General features: G+C 41.5%; 2 protein-coding genes across 2 annotated transcripts in view; one reads left to right on the forward strand and one right to left on the reverse strand.

Moving 5' to 3' along the window:
* The window catches only part of HPGDS (hematopoietic prostaglandin D synthase), an 18,581-nt gene extending 13,629 nt beyond the window's left edge, over positions 1-4,952 (forward strand). Inside the window, exons 3-5 of the mRNA XM_009882999.1 lie at positions 346-455; positions 3,878-3,976; positions 4,651-4,952. Of these exons, the coding sequence (XP_009881301.1) occupies positions 346-455; positions 3,878-3,976; positions 4,651-4,815 (374 nt within the window). The 3' untranslated portion in view covers positions 4,816-4,952. The remainder of the gene's footprint in view (positions 1-345; positions 456-3,877; positions 3,977-4,650) is intronic.
* A 3,281-nt stretch (positions 4,953-8,233) lies between these two features.
* The window catches only part of SMARCAD1 (SWI/SNF-related, matrix-associated actin-dependent regulator of chromatin, subfamily a, containing DEAD/H box 1), a 35,971-nt gene continuing 31,497 nt past the window's right edge, over positions 8,234-12,707 (reverse strand). The window contains exons 18-22 of the mRNA XM_009883009.1: positions 12,076-12,264; positions 11,047-11,165; positions 9,915-10,097; positions 9,085-9,194; positions 8,234-8,782 (exon numbers count right to left, since the gene is read on the reverse strand). Of these exons, the coding sequence (XP_009881311.1) occupies positions 8,721-8,782; positions 9,085-9,194; positions 9,915-10,097; positions 11,047-11,165; positions 12,076-12,264 (663 nt within the window). The 3' untranslated portion in view covers positions 8,234-8,720. The remainder of the gene's footprint in view (positions 8,783-9,084; positions 9,195-9,914; positions 10,098-11,046; positions 11,166-12,075; positions 12,265-12,707) is intronic.

Consider the following 12,707-nt stretch of genomic DNA (forward strand, 5'->3'; position numbering starts at 1 on the left):
AGGGAAAGATTAACAGAAAGGAATTAGTGCTGACTCTCACTGAACATCCTGGAATGGTGGAAAGCAGAGAGAAGAATAAAGAAGCAATAGCCAGGCCATGGGCTCAGTTGATGGAAAGAACTCACTACCTCAAATGGCTATGAGGCTGGATGAGGAAAAAAAGCAAAGGTAGATGAGATTGCATCTGGATGCAAGGAGTCAAACACATGTTATTAGCATCAGAAAAGCCCTAGAGAGCATGTATGTTTATGGAAATGTTCACGAAGAACAGAGTTTACCTTTAGGGCACCAAAACCTCCTGCTGATGCTGCCTCTAACCTCCCTTCATCTGTTTGCTTCCCACAGGTCTGGCAGGTCAGACACCCGTGGAACAGGCACTAGCTGACGCCATTGTGGACACCATAGATGATTTCATGACGCTGTTCCCTTGGGCAGAGAAAAACCAGGACATAAGAGTAAGATGATCACTAATTTAAACAAAGATAGCACATAAGCTATAACTCCGTACCTGAGCATCTCCTCTGGAGAAACTGCTGTGTGCCACCAACTGGGTCCATCACCTCATCCCAGCAAAGCTGAGCTGGAAGAGCTCTGCGCTTCTTCCTCCAGGCTAATCCAGCCAAGGCCTTCTGCTCCCTCCCACCTCCTCCTTCACCAGATTTTTTTCACCCTCGGCAGAAGCAATGATGAGGCCATCATGAGCCACCCCTCACTAGTTCACCTTGAATCAAGGATGCTGTATGTGTATACCTCAAACTGCTCTTCGAGGGGGAAAGACAGGACATTTCCATGCCAGCCAGCACTGTGCAATACCTGCATCTCGTTGCACACACAATAAGTGCAAATTTCTTTTTTGCTAACTGAACAGGATTAACAGCTCCATCCCATCTTCCTTTTGCCCTTTCGCATCTTGATTTCTACTGGGCTTTTAAGAAGTATCAACCTCCAATAGCAACAGCTGCCAGGGACAAACGCCTTTCAATTACCAGGGTGGTGTAGGACAGCAGGCGCTGCTGAAGAGGGGAGGTAGCGCATCCCTCACTGTCACCACGGCTGTGCTCTCCAGACCCCCATGGCCCCACCTCGGTCCTCTGCAGTGCTGCTGCAAATACCGACACCAGGCTAACACGCTGCCGTGGCTACTTTAACACACAGTTATGGGCAAGTCCTACAGCATTTGGGGTTTTTTTGTAGTCCCTCTCATCAGAGCCCCAAACGCAAGCATGCAGATCAGCTACTGGGGGAAGAGGGTGATGGATGAGTTAACTCCAGTGGTTTGATAGCTCCACGCAGCTCTGACCCAAGCAGATGACCTGACCCTTGTAGGCAAGTGGGAGTATAACAACAGGTCTCTCTCACCATTAACTGCCAGTGCAGCCACCTTCCATTTATTCAAAGGTAACGTTTCAGACAGGCTAGGACATCTTATTACAGAAACCACAGGGTACAAAATGTTGACCAAAACCAGTAATAAGTAATGAAAAGATATGAAAGCGCTCTGAAGTCTTGCAGGGGAAAAATTTGAAAGTGTATTTGGAGGTCTTAGGATTTAAAAAAAAAAAAAAAAGTGAATTGCTTAATCTCCTAGTGATTTCCTGAAGTTTCCTCATTTGGGGAGGGGAGGTTGACTCACAATTTTTCAATCATTTAGGAACAGCCGTGCTCTTGGTAATGTGCGAGTGTAGAAGCAGCACTGTTGCCACAGTACTGCTACTCCTTTACAGGGAAACTCCCATGATAACGCCTGCGTGCATCCCAGCTTGTACCCAAGCACTTCTTCAAAATAAGGACCCAGATCATGTCACCAGTGATTAATTTAAAAGGGAAGAGCATTCACAAGCAACCCTTATATGCCTGTACGCACGTATGCATGCAAGGGAGTGTTTTGGGGCCAAGGAAGATCGAGAAACTTAGTTTCTGGAAATCGCAAACGTTTTTTCTCACTCTTAGCAGTTCTCAATCTCTTTTCCCGGGTCCACTGCCACCACCTTGTGGTAGAAGTGGAGTCTCATGGTTTCACCAGGCCAGATTTAACTAATTTACACCCAGTGAAGCAGATAAGTCAGAAAGCTTCCTGTCAAGTGATTAGAGGAACACAGATCCCTCAGAGAAAAACAAAAGGATGTGTTACGCTGCATAGCAAGCGGAAAACAAGGTAAAGGGAGCAGAGGTGGAAGCTGTCCATGGAAGCTCCCTCTGCGCCAGGCTCTCCCTTCACCCTCCACCCCCACAAAAAAAAAAAAAGCTGGTGCCCCCACAAAAAAAAAAAAAGCTGGTGTTGCAACAGCTTTGTTATGCATTGCTGAAGAGCTCCAGGGTTGAGACAAGTAAGTTGTGCCACTCCAGAAAGTGGATCCTGGTCACATCCCCAGGTCACAATCAGCTTCGCAGGTTGACTGCGTTTATGATCACACAATAGTTTGAAGTTTGGTTGTGGTTTTTTTTTTTTTTTTTTGCAAGGGGGTAGGGGAAATTACCTTAAAAAAAAAAAATGGGAAATGCCACAGCACAGGGTACAAATATGAAATTTCTGGACTACAAACTTCTGGCTGTTACTTGCAGTCAAAACATTCCGTTATAAGACAGACAGCAAAAAATTATGTCAAATCTTCAAACATGTCTGCAGAAATACTGGGTTTATTTCAGCCTGCATTTTTTGGACCATTTAGGCTGCTGCCTCTTCTAATCTTTTTTTTTTTTTTTAATTAGCCTGATTTTAAGAGCTGCTGAACTAATTCCCTTCCTGTATAGCAGTGCATATTTAACCAAGCCTGAGTGTGTTCCTCCAACGTTAGGCCAAAGACATTAACTGCACAAACTGTGCCACACGGGTCCGACCAGATGATCACAGCAATTTGCAATTTCAATTGCTTCCACGCAAGCAAGAACAGAAAACCAGAAACAGTTTCCCCCTCCAAAGGAAACTGCTAACTCTTCAAAAGCAGCCTTAAAATTCTCTGCTGTGGGGAACAGCTAGCAGAGAGCCACCACCATACGCAACCTCATCCCTCAGCCATTAACATACAAATAATAAGGCCCGCATCCTTCAAGCGCAGACTTCAGCCTTCAAAAACATTTTCAGCACCTCAAATCTCCGTGCTGTGGAGACAACAAAAGGAGAATAACCTGCTAACAGAAAAGACCAAAGATAAACCCAGCAAAAGTTCACAACCTAGGTTCCACACCTCACACCAGAAGGGCTGGTAAGGAAAGATAACTGGCCCACATCTGACTGAGAGCAGGGAAAGCTGAGCTTAAGGGATTCTGGAAATCCGAAAGACTGTACTGTAGAAAACATAACACCCAAATGAGTCCTCCAAAAAAAAAAAAAAAACCCAAAAAACGACTGTGAGACATTTTAGATGGATTCTTCCCAAATCTATGGCAGGGCTCCTGTCTTGCCAGAGCTGGGTGGCTGTTAGCACTGATAAAGCAGCAGCTTTACCCCACACATCCTGTCTCAGCATCCAGGAGCTGTGTTCATTAAGGGAGCAATTAGCTTAACCCATGGCTCACTGAGCCACGAATGATCCCCGTTTTGGCCATCTAACCCATTTCACAGGAAACAATTACCTCAGCTTTCCTAAATTCTACAGTGCCCCTTTGCATGTACCCAAATGACAGTTACCTCTGCTTTTCCTTACTTGGCTTAAATAATTGCTGATCACTGTATTAATCCTGACTTGGGCTTTAACACTTTCCTTCTTCCAAAGAGAACAGAGTACTCTAAAGTTTGGGTCAGTCCAAATGAGTTCACTGTTACCTTTTTCACATTTCAGCTTGCTTTTTCACAAGTAAGCAAGCTCCAAAAATTCAATTTTGCTGACTGCTGTGCTTACACATGGGTGTGCATCTTTGTGTTTCCTTCTTCCCCCAGAAACAAGCATTTGATGACATCCTCACCAACAAAGCACCTGAGTTACTGAAAGATTTGGATACTTTCCTGGGGGATAAGAACTGGCTGGTAGGAAAGTCTGTAAGTTAAATTTTTGTTTCTCCCATTCCAACCGGGTTCCCAGTAAAATAAAATCATTAACTATTGTTGAATTTCTGGATTTTGTGTCAGCCCGTGAAACAACTCTCCCCACTCTTAATTCTTGGTTCTTACCAATTCACAGTGGGTTGCCCAATTGTAAAGTGAAAACCATTTTCCATACCATTAGAAAAGAGGCAAACCTGGACCAGGATCTGCATTTGCCAAACCAGTTTAGAAGTATGTTGACACAAAACATTATAAATGCCTTTGTATTAGTCAATAGAGATGGGAGTTGTTTAGAACTCGGCTTATAATCACCGCTCAGTTTATATGATAATATGAAAAAAGCCCTAAGAAAGCCCTTTTTTACCTAAACTGATTGGAAACTAATTAAAACACTTTCCTGCAGCCCAGTTTCAGAAGGAAAGATTAATATTATAATGTAAATAATATTGGTAGCAAGGGCTTTATTTAGCCAGTTTTTACTCAAGCCTTTCATTGCAATCTAATTACTACTTCTGTAATTATAGACTTAAAAAAAAATCCACACCAAACAACCCAACAAGAACGAGATCAATTCATGTTTCATTTCTGCAGTTTGCTGGGAATATCAGTAGTCTGAGATTCCGAGATTACCAAAGAAAATTAACTGCTTCTTCTCCCATTTCCACCAGGTTACCTGGGCCGATTTCTACTGGGATGTGTGCAGTACGACACTTCTGTCCTGTAAACCTGACCTGGCAGACAACTACCCCAGGCTTTTGGCTCTCAGGGACAGAGTGCAAGCACTGCCGGCCATTGCGGCCTGGATTCAGAAAAGACCAAAGACAATAATGTAGATCAGCTGCTCAGACTGGAAAAAACAAATGCATGTTTTAGTTTTCAACATGACAAGCATCCTAAGTTATTAATGTTAGAATCGTTTAAATTACTTTCGGATGGGTATGCTGCACCAAATCAAAATCTACCACTTCTACCCATTTCTAAGAAAGAATCGGAAAAGTTGATTTAGTAGAGTAGAGACTGAGGGAGAAGTGTTTCAACTACATTCCCCCCACTACTAATAAAGTGCTTAATCAACCCAATTAACCTTCTGTGGGCTTTCAAAGGGAGAAGATATGAATAAACCTTCCTGGAGAGATGCAATCTCAACAGTTTGTTTATTGTAGACTTTCAATCTAGAGGAAAGGCAGCTAATTAACAGAGAGCGTGAGTGTGTGGGAAGACTAAGGACACTACGCAAAAGAGACAAGAAAAAAAAGACCCATTTAGTCAACAGACTTCCAGCTCCTCAAGCACCTTCTTTAGCCTCTTGAAGTTCCTGCTGCACCATTGGAAAAAAAAAAGGAAAAAAAAAAAGGCAAGGAGGTAGCTGTCCAGCTGAGTCCACACCAGCACCAGATCCATAAGCACACCAATAAGTAGGAGACACAAACTGGGGGGGTGGTGGTGGCAAGGGTGGAAACCAGGTTTAGAACAAACTGACCAGTTTGTTCTTCTGAAACTATGGAAATCAGGTAGGTGGATATCCCAGCAACTTGGAGAGTTTTAGATGCAAGCAGTTTACACAAACTCAAGGGGAGACAAGTGCTTGCAAGAGGACTCCACTGCCTGGTGTAAGCAAATAAACCACAACAAACCTGGGTAATCCTCTGTGCTGAATATAGCCACTTTGGGGAAAGTATTTCCAACACTAACCAACCTCTAACAGTTCAGAGACAAAGCAGGTATTGGCAGAACTGAAAGCAAGGCCCAATCTTTTGCTTATTCCAATATGGTATCTCCACCTGCTTCGTAATTCCTTGCACGCTTTGTTCTAGCTCTACAGATTTTTTTCCTTCTTCAGCTTCCACTCTCCTCTCTTCTTCAGCAACAGACTTCAGATAGGGGTTTTTGTTTGTTTGTTTGTTTTCTCTGTACATCTTTCCCAACCAGAGACACAGAATCACAAAATAGTTGAGGTTCAAGGGACCTCTGAATGTCATCTGGTCCAAACCTGCTGGCTCAAGCAGTGCCACCTAAAGCCAGCTGCCCAGGACTGTGTCCAGATAACTTCTGAATATCTCCAAGGATGGTGACTCTACAATCTCTTAAGACTCCCAATTAAAGAGGATAGAAACAGTTAGAATAAACAAAAAAAACCAGAAACACATGAGCTTCATAGCGCTTAAAGACAGATACTGACCCCAAGGGTCGAGGGATGTGATTGTTTAAGGAGTAACCAACTGCTCAGCCAGACTACATTAACTGATTACATACACAGACCAAACCAAAACACCACACAAACCACCCTATAAGGCAGGCATTTTATTTCATTTCACATTTGAAGCAAACTGGCGAGAACATCCAAATACAATGGGATAAGAGTTTGGCTAGGACCACGCTCAGTTGAAACAGACTAATTAATTGCAGCATCTAAACATTTGTGGTTGTCCGTTAAATCCCACTATTTAGTCCAAGAAAGCAGCACAGCAGACAAACTGACTCTTATCCTTCTGCCTTACACCAGGGCAGCAGAGCTGACACTCCCAGATATTCACACTATTTCAGCTGCGCATTTTGGAACATAGAGCCACAGAAGATTTCTAGTAATAGCCAAGTGAAGTTTGGTTCTGTTATGGTTTGAGAAAACCCACAACAGTTTATTGCTGTTTAGACAATTACTCTATCACCCAATGATCCCTCCCCACCTGGGAAAGGGAATTGGGGAAAAAACCAGGAAACCTGGGGGTTGAAATATAAACAAATGTAATAGCAAAAGACTAGATAACTAACATTAATAGCACTAAAGAACCAATATTGATCCCTACACCAATATAAAATATACGAGGATTATACTCAGCCAATTCTACCAGTAGGAAGCTGTGCCCTCCCAGCAGTGGGCAGCAAATGTGGGACACTGTGAGTGCTACGGCATTGGGAGGAAGGGAAGGGCTCAGGGGTCCAGCACTGGGACAACAAGTTCTCAGGATTGCTACCATTAAGGGAGAGAGAGAGAGAGCACTTCTCAGCAAACTTTCTAATTTATAGTGAATGTGATGTTCATGGTATGAAACAACCCTCTTGGCCAGCTTGGGTCAAGTGCTCAGGTCTCACTCCTCCTCGTCCCTGCACCTGGCAAGCTCAGAAACACTGAGACCTTGAAACCCACCCACCATAGCTGGCTATCAAGTAAGTATTTTCACAAATTCAGACACTAGAGTTTTGTAAAAGTGCAGTTTTCTCAAGCATTAGAAATTAGTCCTGTGTCGCTCAAACCAAGACAAGTTCAAACTGTGAAAATATTTTTAAAAGCTTTCATTTTCCACACATTCTATACTTGCAGAATGCATGGGCAGTTGGAAAAATGCCCACAGCCATAACCAAACAAAAAAACCCAAAAACCCAGATGCCCGCCTCATAGATCACCTGACTGATCACTAGCAGTATCCAAAGACAGGCTGAAATACTGAGCAACCATGGAATCCAGCTCCTCTTCCCTACTCTTCATATAAAACTAAGTTCTTTCAAAAGATGCAAAACGCATCTTCTCACTGTTATAAGCACATACAGAAAAGCGGTAACTAACTAGCAACCCCATATTGCAAACCAGAGTGAATTCTAGAATGCAGACCTCAGAGATTCAGCGTGGTCCAGTTTTGTGGAGCTCTGCACAGAGCAACTGAAGCTTTAAGAGAGGGCAGGGGCAATAAGGACTTCCCTATACTTTGCCTTCCCCCAGCTTCTAAAAAAGCAGCTGTCTGAATTTTAACTCCTCTGAGTTCATAAGACCAAATTTCAGTCTTTTCCTCTGTCCAAGGAAATGGGCATCCTCCTCTCCTGCCTCCTCAAATCCCATCCTTGCCAGCAGATGACAAGCTTCAGGTGATAGCACACCTCATTGGTAGCACTGAAGCTCTTTGTTCCCCTGAGATGAATTCAAAATTCGCTGAGACTTCAAGAAGAGAGCAAGACATAAGCTGTGTGGTTAGGGCACTTAGAGCGCAGCTCTGGTATCTACACCAAGGATTGACAAAAAAAATTACAGCCTGGTAAAAAGTTTCATTTGGCAAGAATTCTGTTTTTATCATCAATATCATAATACAACCTTGATTAGAGTATAATGAAACATTAGTAACTAACTGCTGTTGGATAAAGTCAAGTCAATTCAAATGGAACATTTCATCTAGTTTGAAAGCCTCCTATCTGATTTATAACATGCAAGTTATCAGCACTCCCACCCACCCCCAAATAACCACAAAATGAAAACATTTTGTTAATCTATGGAATTTTATTGGAACAAGTTGATACAAAACCAGTACGGTACACCAAATGAACCAAAACAAGCAGAAACAGACTCGAGCATTGTCAAATAAGGCACATATAAAAAAATCTACACGCGTAATCCAGTGAAACAGACAGTTTATATATATATATTTGGAGGTAGAAATAATTACAAAAATACTGACAAATCTTAAGCAGTAGCAGATTTGTTAAAACAATTACTACTTAGGTCCCCCGTTTTGAAAAGTGATCTGTAAAATAAAATTTATTCATCAACTGATGTTGGCACATTTGGGCCACTTATGTTTTTAAGCATCAAAAGAATGCTATCGGTGTTAAAAATTTTCAATACCATGAGGAATACAATAAAAGAACTACAAAAAGTTATAAATGTTCATAAAACTCATGGTCAGCAGTAACGTAAAAGTCCTTGGGGTACAACATCACCTTTCCTTCTTGAATTCCACAACATATTTACATTTTAGAGACCTAACGAAGCTTTTAATAGTGTGGCTATATCTGCTGGAATGGTTCCTTCTTCTCCTGAGGAATAAAAACAAGCGTTAGTACAGCTCAAAATACTTCACATAAACAGATAAAAGTCTAGATCTCTGAAATTTTACAGAATCCTCTACTTGTAGGAGTCTGTCATTGATTCGTGGGTCAGACTCAGAGGGCACGTCCTGTCAAACCAAACAGTGATCAGCACAAACACATCTTTCTAGTTTATTTAACACAAAAAAAACCCCAAGGCTTGTCTGCATCAAGAACCTTGTTTTTCAGAATAATATATTGCGGCAACCTCAATTCTCTTAAGTGGACATCATTATGTGCGAGAGACTTACCTGAATCTGCCGCAGTCATATCTTGTTCTAACTTCAATTTCTGCTGGCTGATTTTGAGCATGGATTCTTCAATAGTCCCCTTACTGATTAGCTTTATGACTTTTACTTCTCTGAAAACCACAAAATAGGATAAATCCATTTTTAGAGTTTCTTTGGATGAGTGCAAAAGGGAAGGATGCTATGCCTTTGCTCAGCTGGAAGCCATTTAAAACAAGGAGGAAATGAACATAAGGGCAATACTAAGAGCTTCTAGTTTTTCCTGTCTGGATCAACTGTGCTCTGCACTGCCAGCCAACTTGCTTTCTCCTGCACTCCCAGCCACTTCAAAGTCGGGGCAGTCACAAAAACCTCCATTAATAGAATCAACTCAACTTCCCCCTCATCCCATACTACAGTTGAAATACCAGTTATTAAACATGTTCTTTCTCGCGTTAGCTTATTCTGAAAGAAGACTCTCAAACAGTCCATGGTTTCACTCTTTATTACAGGGGGGCAACTTCAGAGCTTAGAAATCTCCTTAAGAGGAGACAGCTTTGCCAAACAGTCCCAAAGACTTCAGATCTGCCTTGAAACAGTTCCTAATACTAGAAATTTGCAAATTACAGAGAATTTGAGAGTTATAGAGAACTGGAAAAAGGAGGAGAATGTAAATAAGGTTTGTTCTGGCTAAGACAATTTCAGTTACCTAGCTCCCACAGAACTGAGAACTGGTTTATGCACATTTCTGCTTAAAATGGGATTTTTAATCATAAAATATTGTCCTTCTCTTAGCTTCCTTTGAGAGCTTGCCTGCAAGAAAAATCACAGCATTGTAATTAAAAAGGACTTACCTTGTCTGACCTACTCTATGGCATCGGTCTTCTGCTTGCTTATCATTGTACGGGTTGCAATCAATGTCATGAAGAATAACAACATTTGCTGAGGTCAGATTAATTCCTAAGCCACCAGCTTTGGTTGACAAGAGGAACACAAATATACCCATATCTGTATTGAACTGATCTATTAGATGTATCCTGCAGAATACAAGAAAACACTCATTAGGCCTTAGAGAAAACACTATACTGGTTCCAGAGTTGAATACAGAAATCCGGATGATGATCTTTTGAAAGGGAGGACAGTGGCATTGCAAAGCAGCTCAAGAGTACAGACATTATGGAGAAGGAAAAAGGGTACCAACAGGCCTTGGCGGCGACCAGAGGAACATGCTATTGATCTGTCATCGGAGGAACGAATGAAGAGAGGCTTGGAAAACAATTTTGGATGATCACAGAATACAAAGGGCAAGCTGGAGGATGAGGGAAGAGTGAAGAACATGAAAAAAATGGAGTGGCAGAGGGGAAGGAGGGATTTAGCTTCATGACTGTCTTCTGTACTAATTGCTTATACAAGGGAAGTAACAGATTTCAGCTTTAACGAGGAGTAATACCACAGCAAGAATGACAGCTTTTTGAAGCAAAAGAAAGAGCATCTAAGGAAAAGGTAAAAAAAAAATAAATAATGTAACAAGAAACAGCAGAAAACCAGCACAGGTCAAATATAAGAAAAGCATTGCAACATTTTCAGTTGTGAAGGACAGAGTAAACGGTTTGCCCTAGAGAAGCAAATGGGCTTATCTGCCTATTGTAACATGGATATAGCATACTATACTTCCAAGGAATATCTACAGGTCAGCTTTTTCTGAAGTATGCCGACACACAAGCAAATCACACACACCACAAACTGCTGAAAAAAAAAGTTTTCCATTACGATAGCTAAGACTGTAATCCAAACATCTGAAACTCACCTTTCAGCCTCATCCTTACTAAGGCTATCTGAAATCCAACATCAAACCCCTTCTATAGTCAATGCCCACTGACCACAGACATTGGAAAACAAAGGTAAGGGTTTTAAGTCACCTCCCCCCGCCCCCCCATGCATACATCCATTTTCTCCTCTCTCATCTTCAGAAAAAATGTCACATACCGATCAGAAATCTGTGTTTTTCCATCCAACCTAATATATTTGTGTTGCCAATGCTTTAGGAAAACTTCCAAGATATCCAACATCATAGTAAACTGGCTAAACAATACAACTCTGTCACCCTGGAAATGACAATGCAAAACAAAAGTTTTAGAACACTTCAATTACAAATAACAAACTACACAAATATTTCATTGATGCAAATAAGTGATTTTACTTTGACTCAGTCTCTATTTTCCAAACTAAAGACTAAACTGAAATTCATCAAGTCAGGACTGATTGTCACTGAAGATGAGGTATCCAGTATCTCTGCTGCATTAACCCACCTTTTCTCAGCGCACTAATTTTTCAGTTACTTTGTGTACTTGGGTGCCTCAAGCAATCTAGAAATCACATGTCAAATGCATAAATGACAGATCTACTCTACCTATAAACATTAAGAAAAATTTCATTAAAAACTTAAATTTAAGATATTTTCCGTATTGTAGAGCGACAGCACTCTGTTGTCTGAAATAATCGAACAGATGCACAGCACATCCTTGTGCAAATTCAGGATACTCTGAAGTACTATGGTATATACTGATTTGTAAAATAAACCAGTTTGAATCTATGACTCAAAGCAGTGACCTCCTCTCACCTTTACACTGGCTTAACACATCCATGATTATTCTAATGCAATACAGTCATAAGACTGTATTGCCAAAAGACGGTCAGAGTTCATGAGCTATGAAAATGATAGTGACCCTCCGCAGATTGCGAAAGTAGTGTGAGCTCAGGATGAATATTCTGAAACTTGGAAAAATGGGAACGCTTATTTCAGCTGTCTCTGAAGTGACATGTGTAGGCAGGACTGCACATTAGAAGCTGTAAGTATTGCTTTGCAATACTGCACAAGCACTAAATCACGTTGTAATACTCCACAGAGAAGCAACTGGGTTGCATATACAGTTAGCAGATGTTAATATAACCAGTAATTTAGAGCCACCCTTCAAATGGGCAGGAAAAGATGTTTCAGCCATCTGTAGTACCAACCTTCTCTTTAAGGTCAGAGAGGATGCGTTCCAGTGCTCTAAATTTCCCAGAATCCAAGATCTGATCCATGTCTAACTTGAAGTCACTGACATTAGAATATTGCTTACAAAGCAAATGCAGCTCAAAATCTGTCATCACTGTCATATCTTCAAAGATAAGGTCAGGGTTAGCATCACAATGTGTGGGCTCCTGTTAGCAAAAAAGAAGGGAAATAATGCAATACACAGTCTCACCAGACAGACGTGAAAAAACAAAGCCACCACACAGTAACATCCAAAATTTCTGAAAGAACAAAGTAACACAACTAGACATGGACAAATGCCAGAGCGTGGCTCATGCAAGCAACAAAAGATGAACTCTGCAACCCCAGGTTTATAGTAGAGGATCATTACTTTGCAATTTAGCTTTTACAAGAACTTGTACTACCAAAAACTAAGTATATGCTCAACCTCCATAGCAATTACCTAGTTCCCATCAAGCCCTATGACCTTTTACCCCCGTATCAGACCTCTTCCCCTGAAGACACATTCCCTAAAAGGGAGGTCCAATCCTTGGATAGATGGTAGAAGACATGGGAAGCCCAGCCCAAGATGTAGGGTGGGTAGAGGGATGTCATGCCTGGAAGAAAGAGG

The sequence above is a fragment of the Charadrius vociferus genome, unplaced genomic scaffold (genome assembly GCF_000708025.1).
Source record: "Charadrius vociferus isolate BGI_N301 unplaced genomic scaffold, ASM70802v2 scaffold410, whole genome shotgun sequence".
In the NCBI taxonomy this organism is placed as follows: domain Eukaryota; kingdom Metazoa; phylum Chordata; class Aves; order Charadriiformes; family Charadriidae; genus Charadrius; species Charadrius vociferus.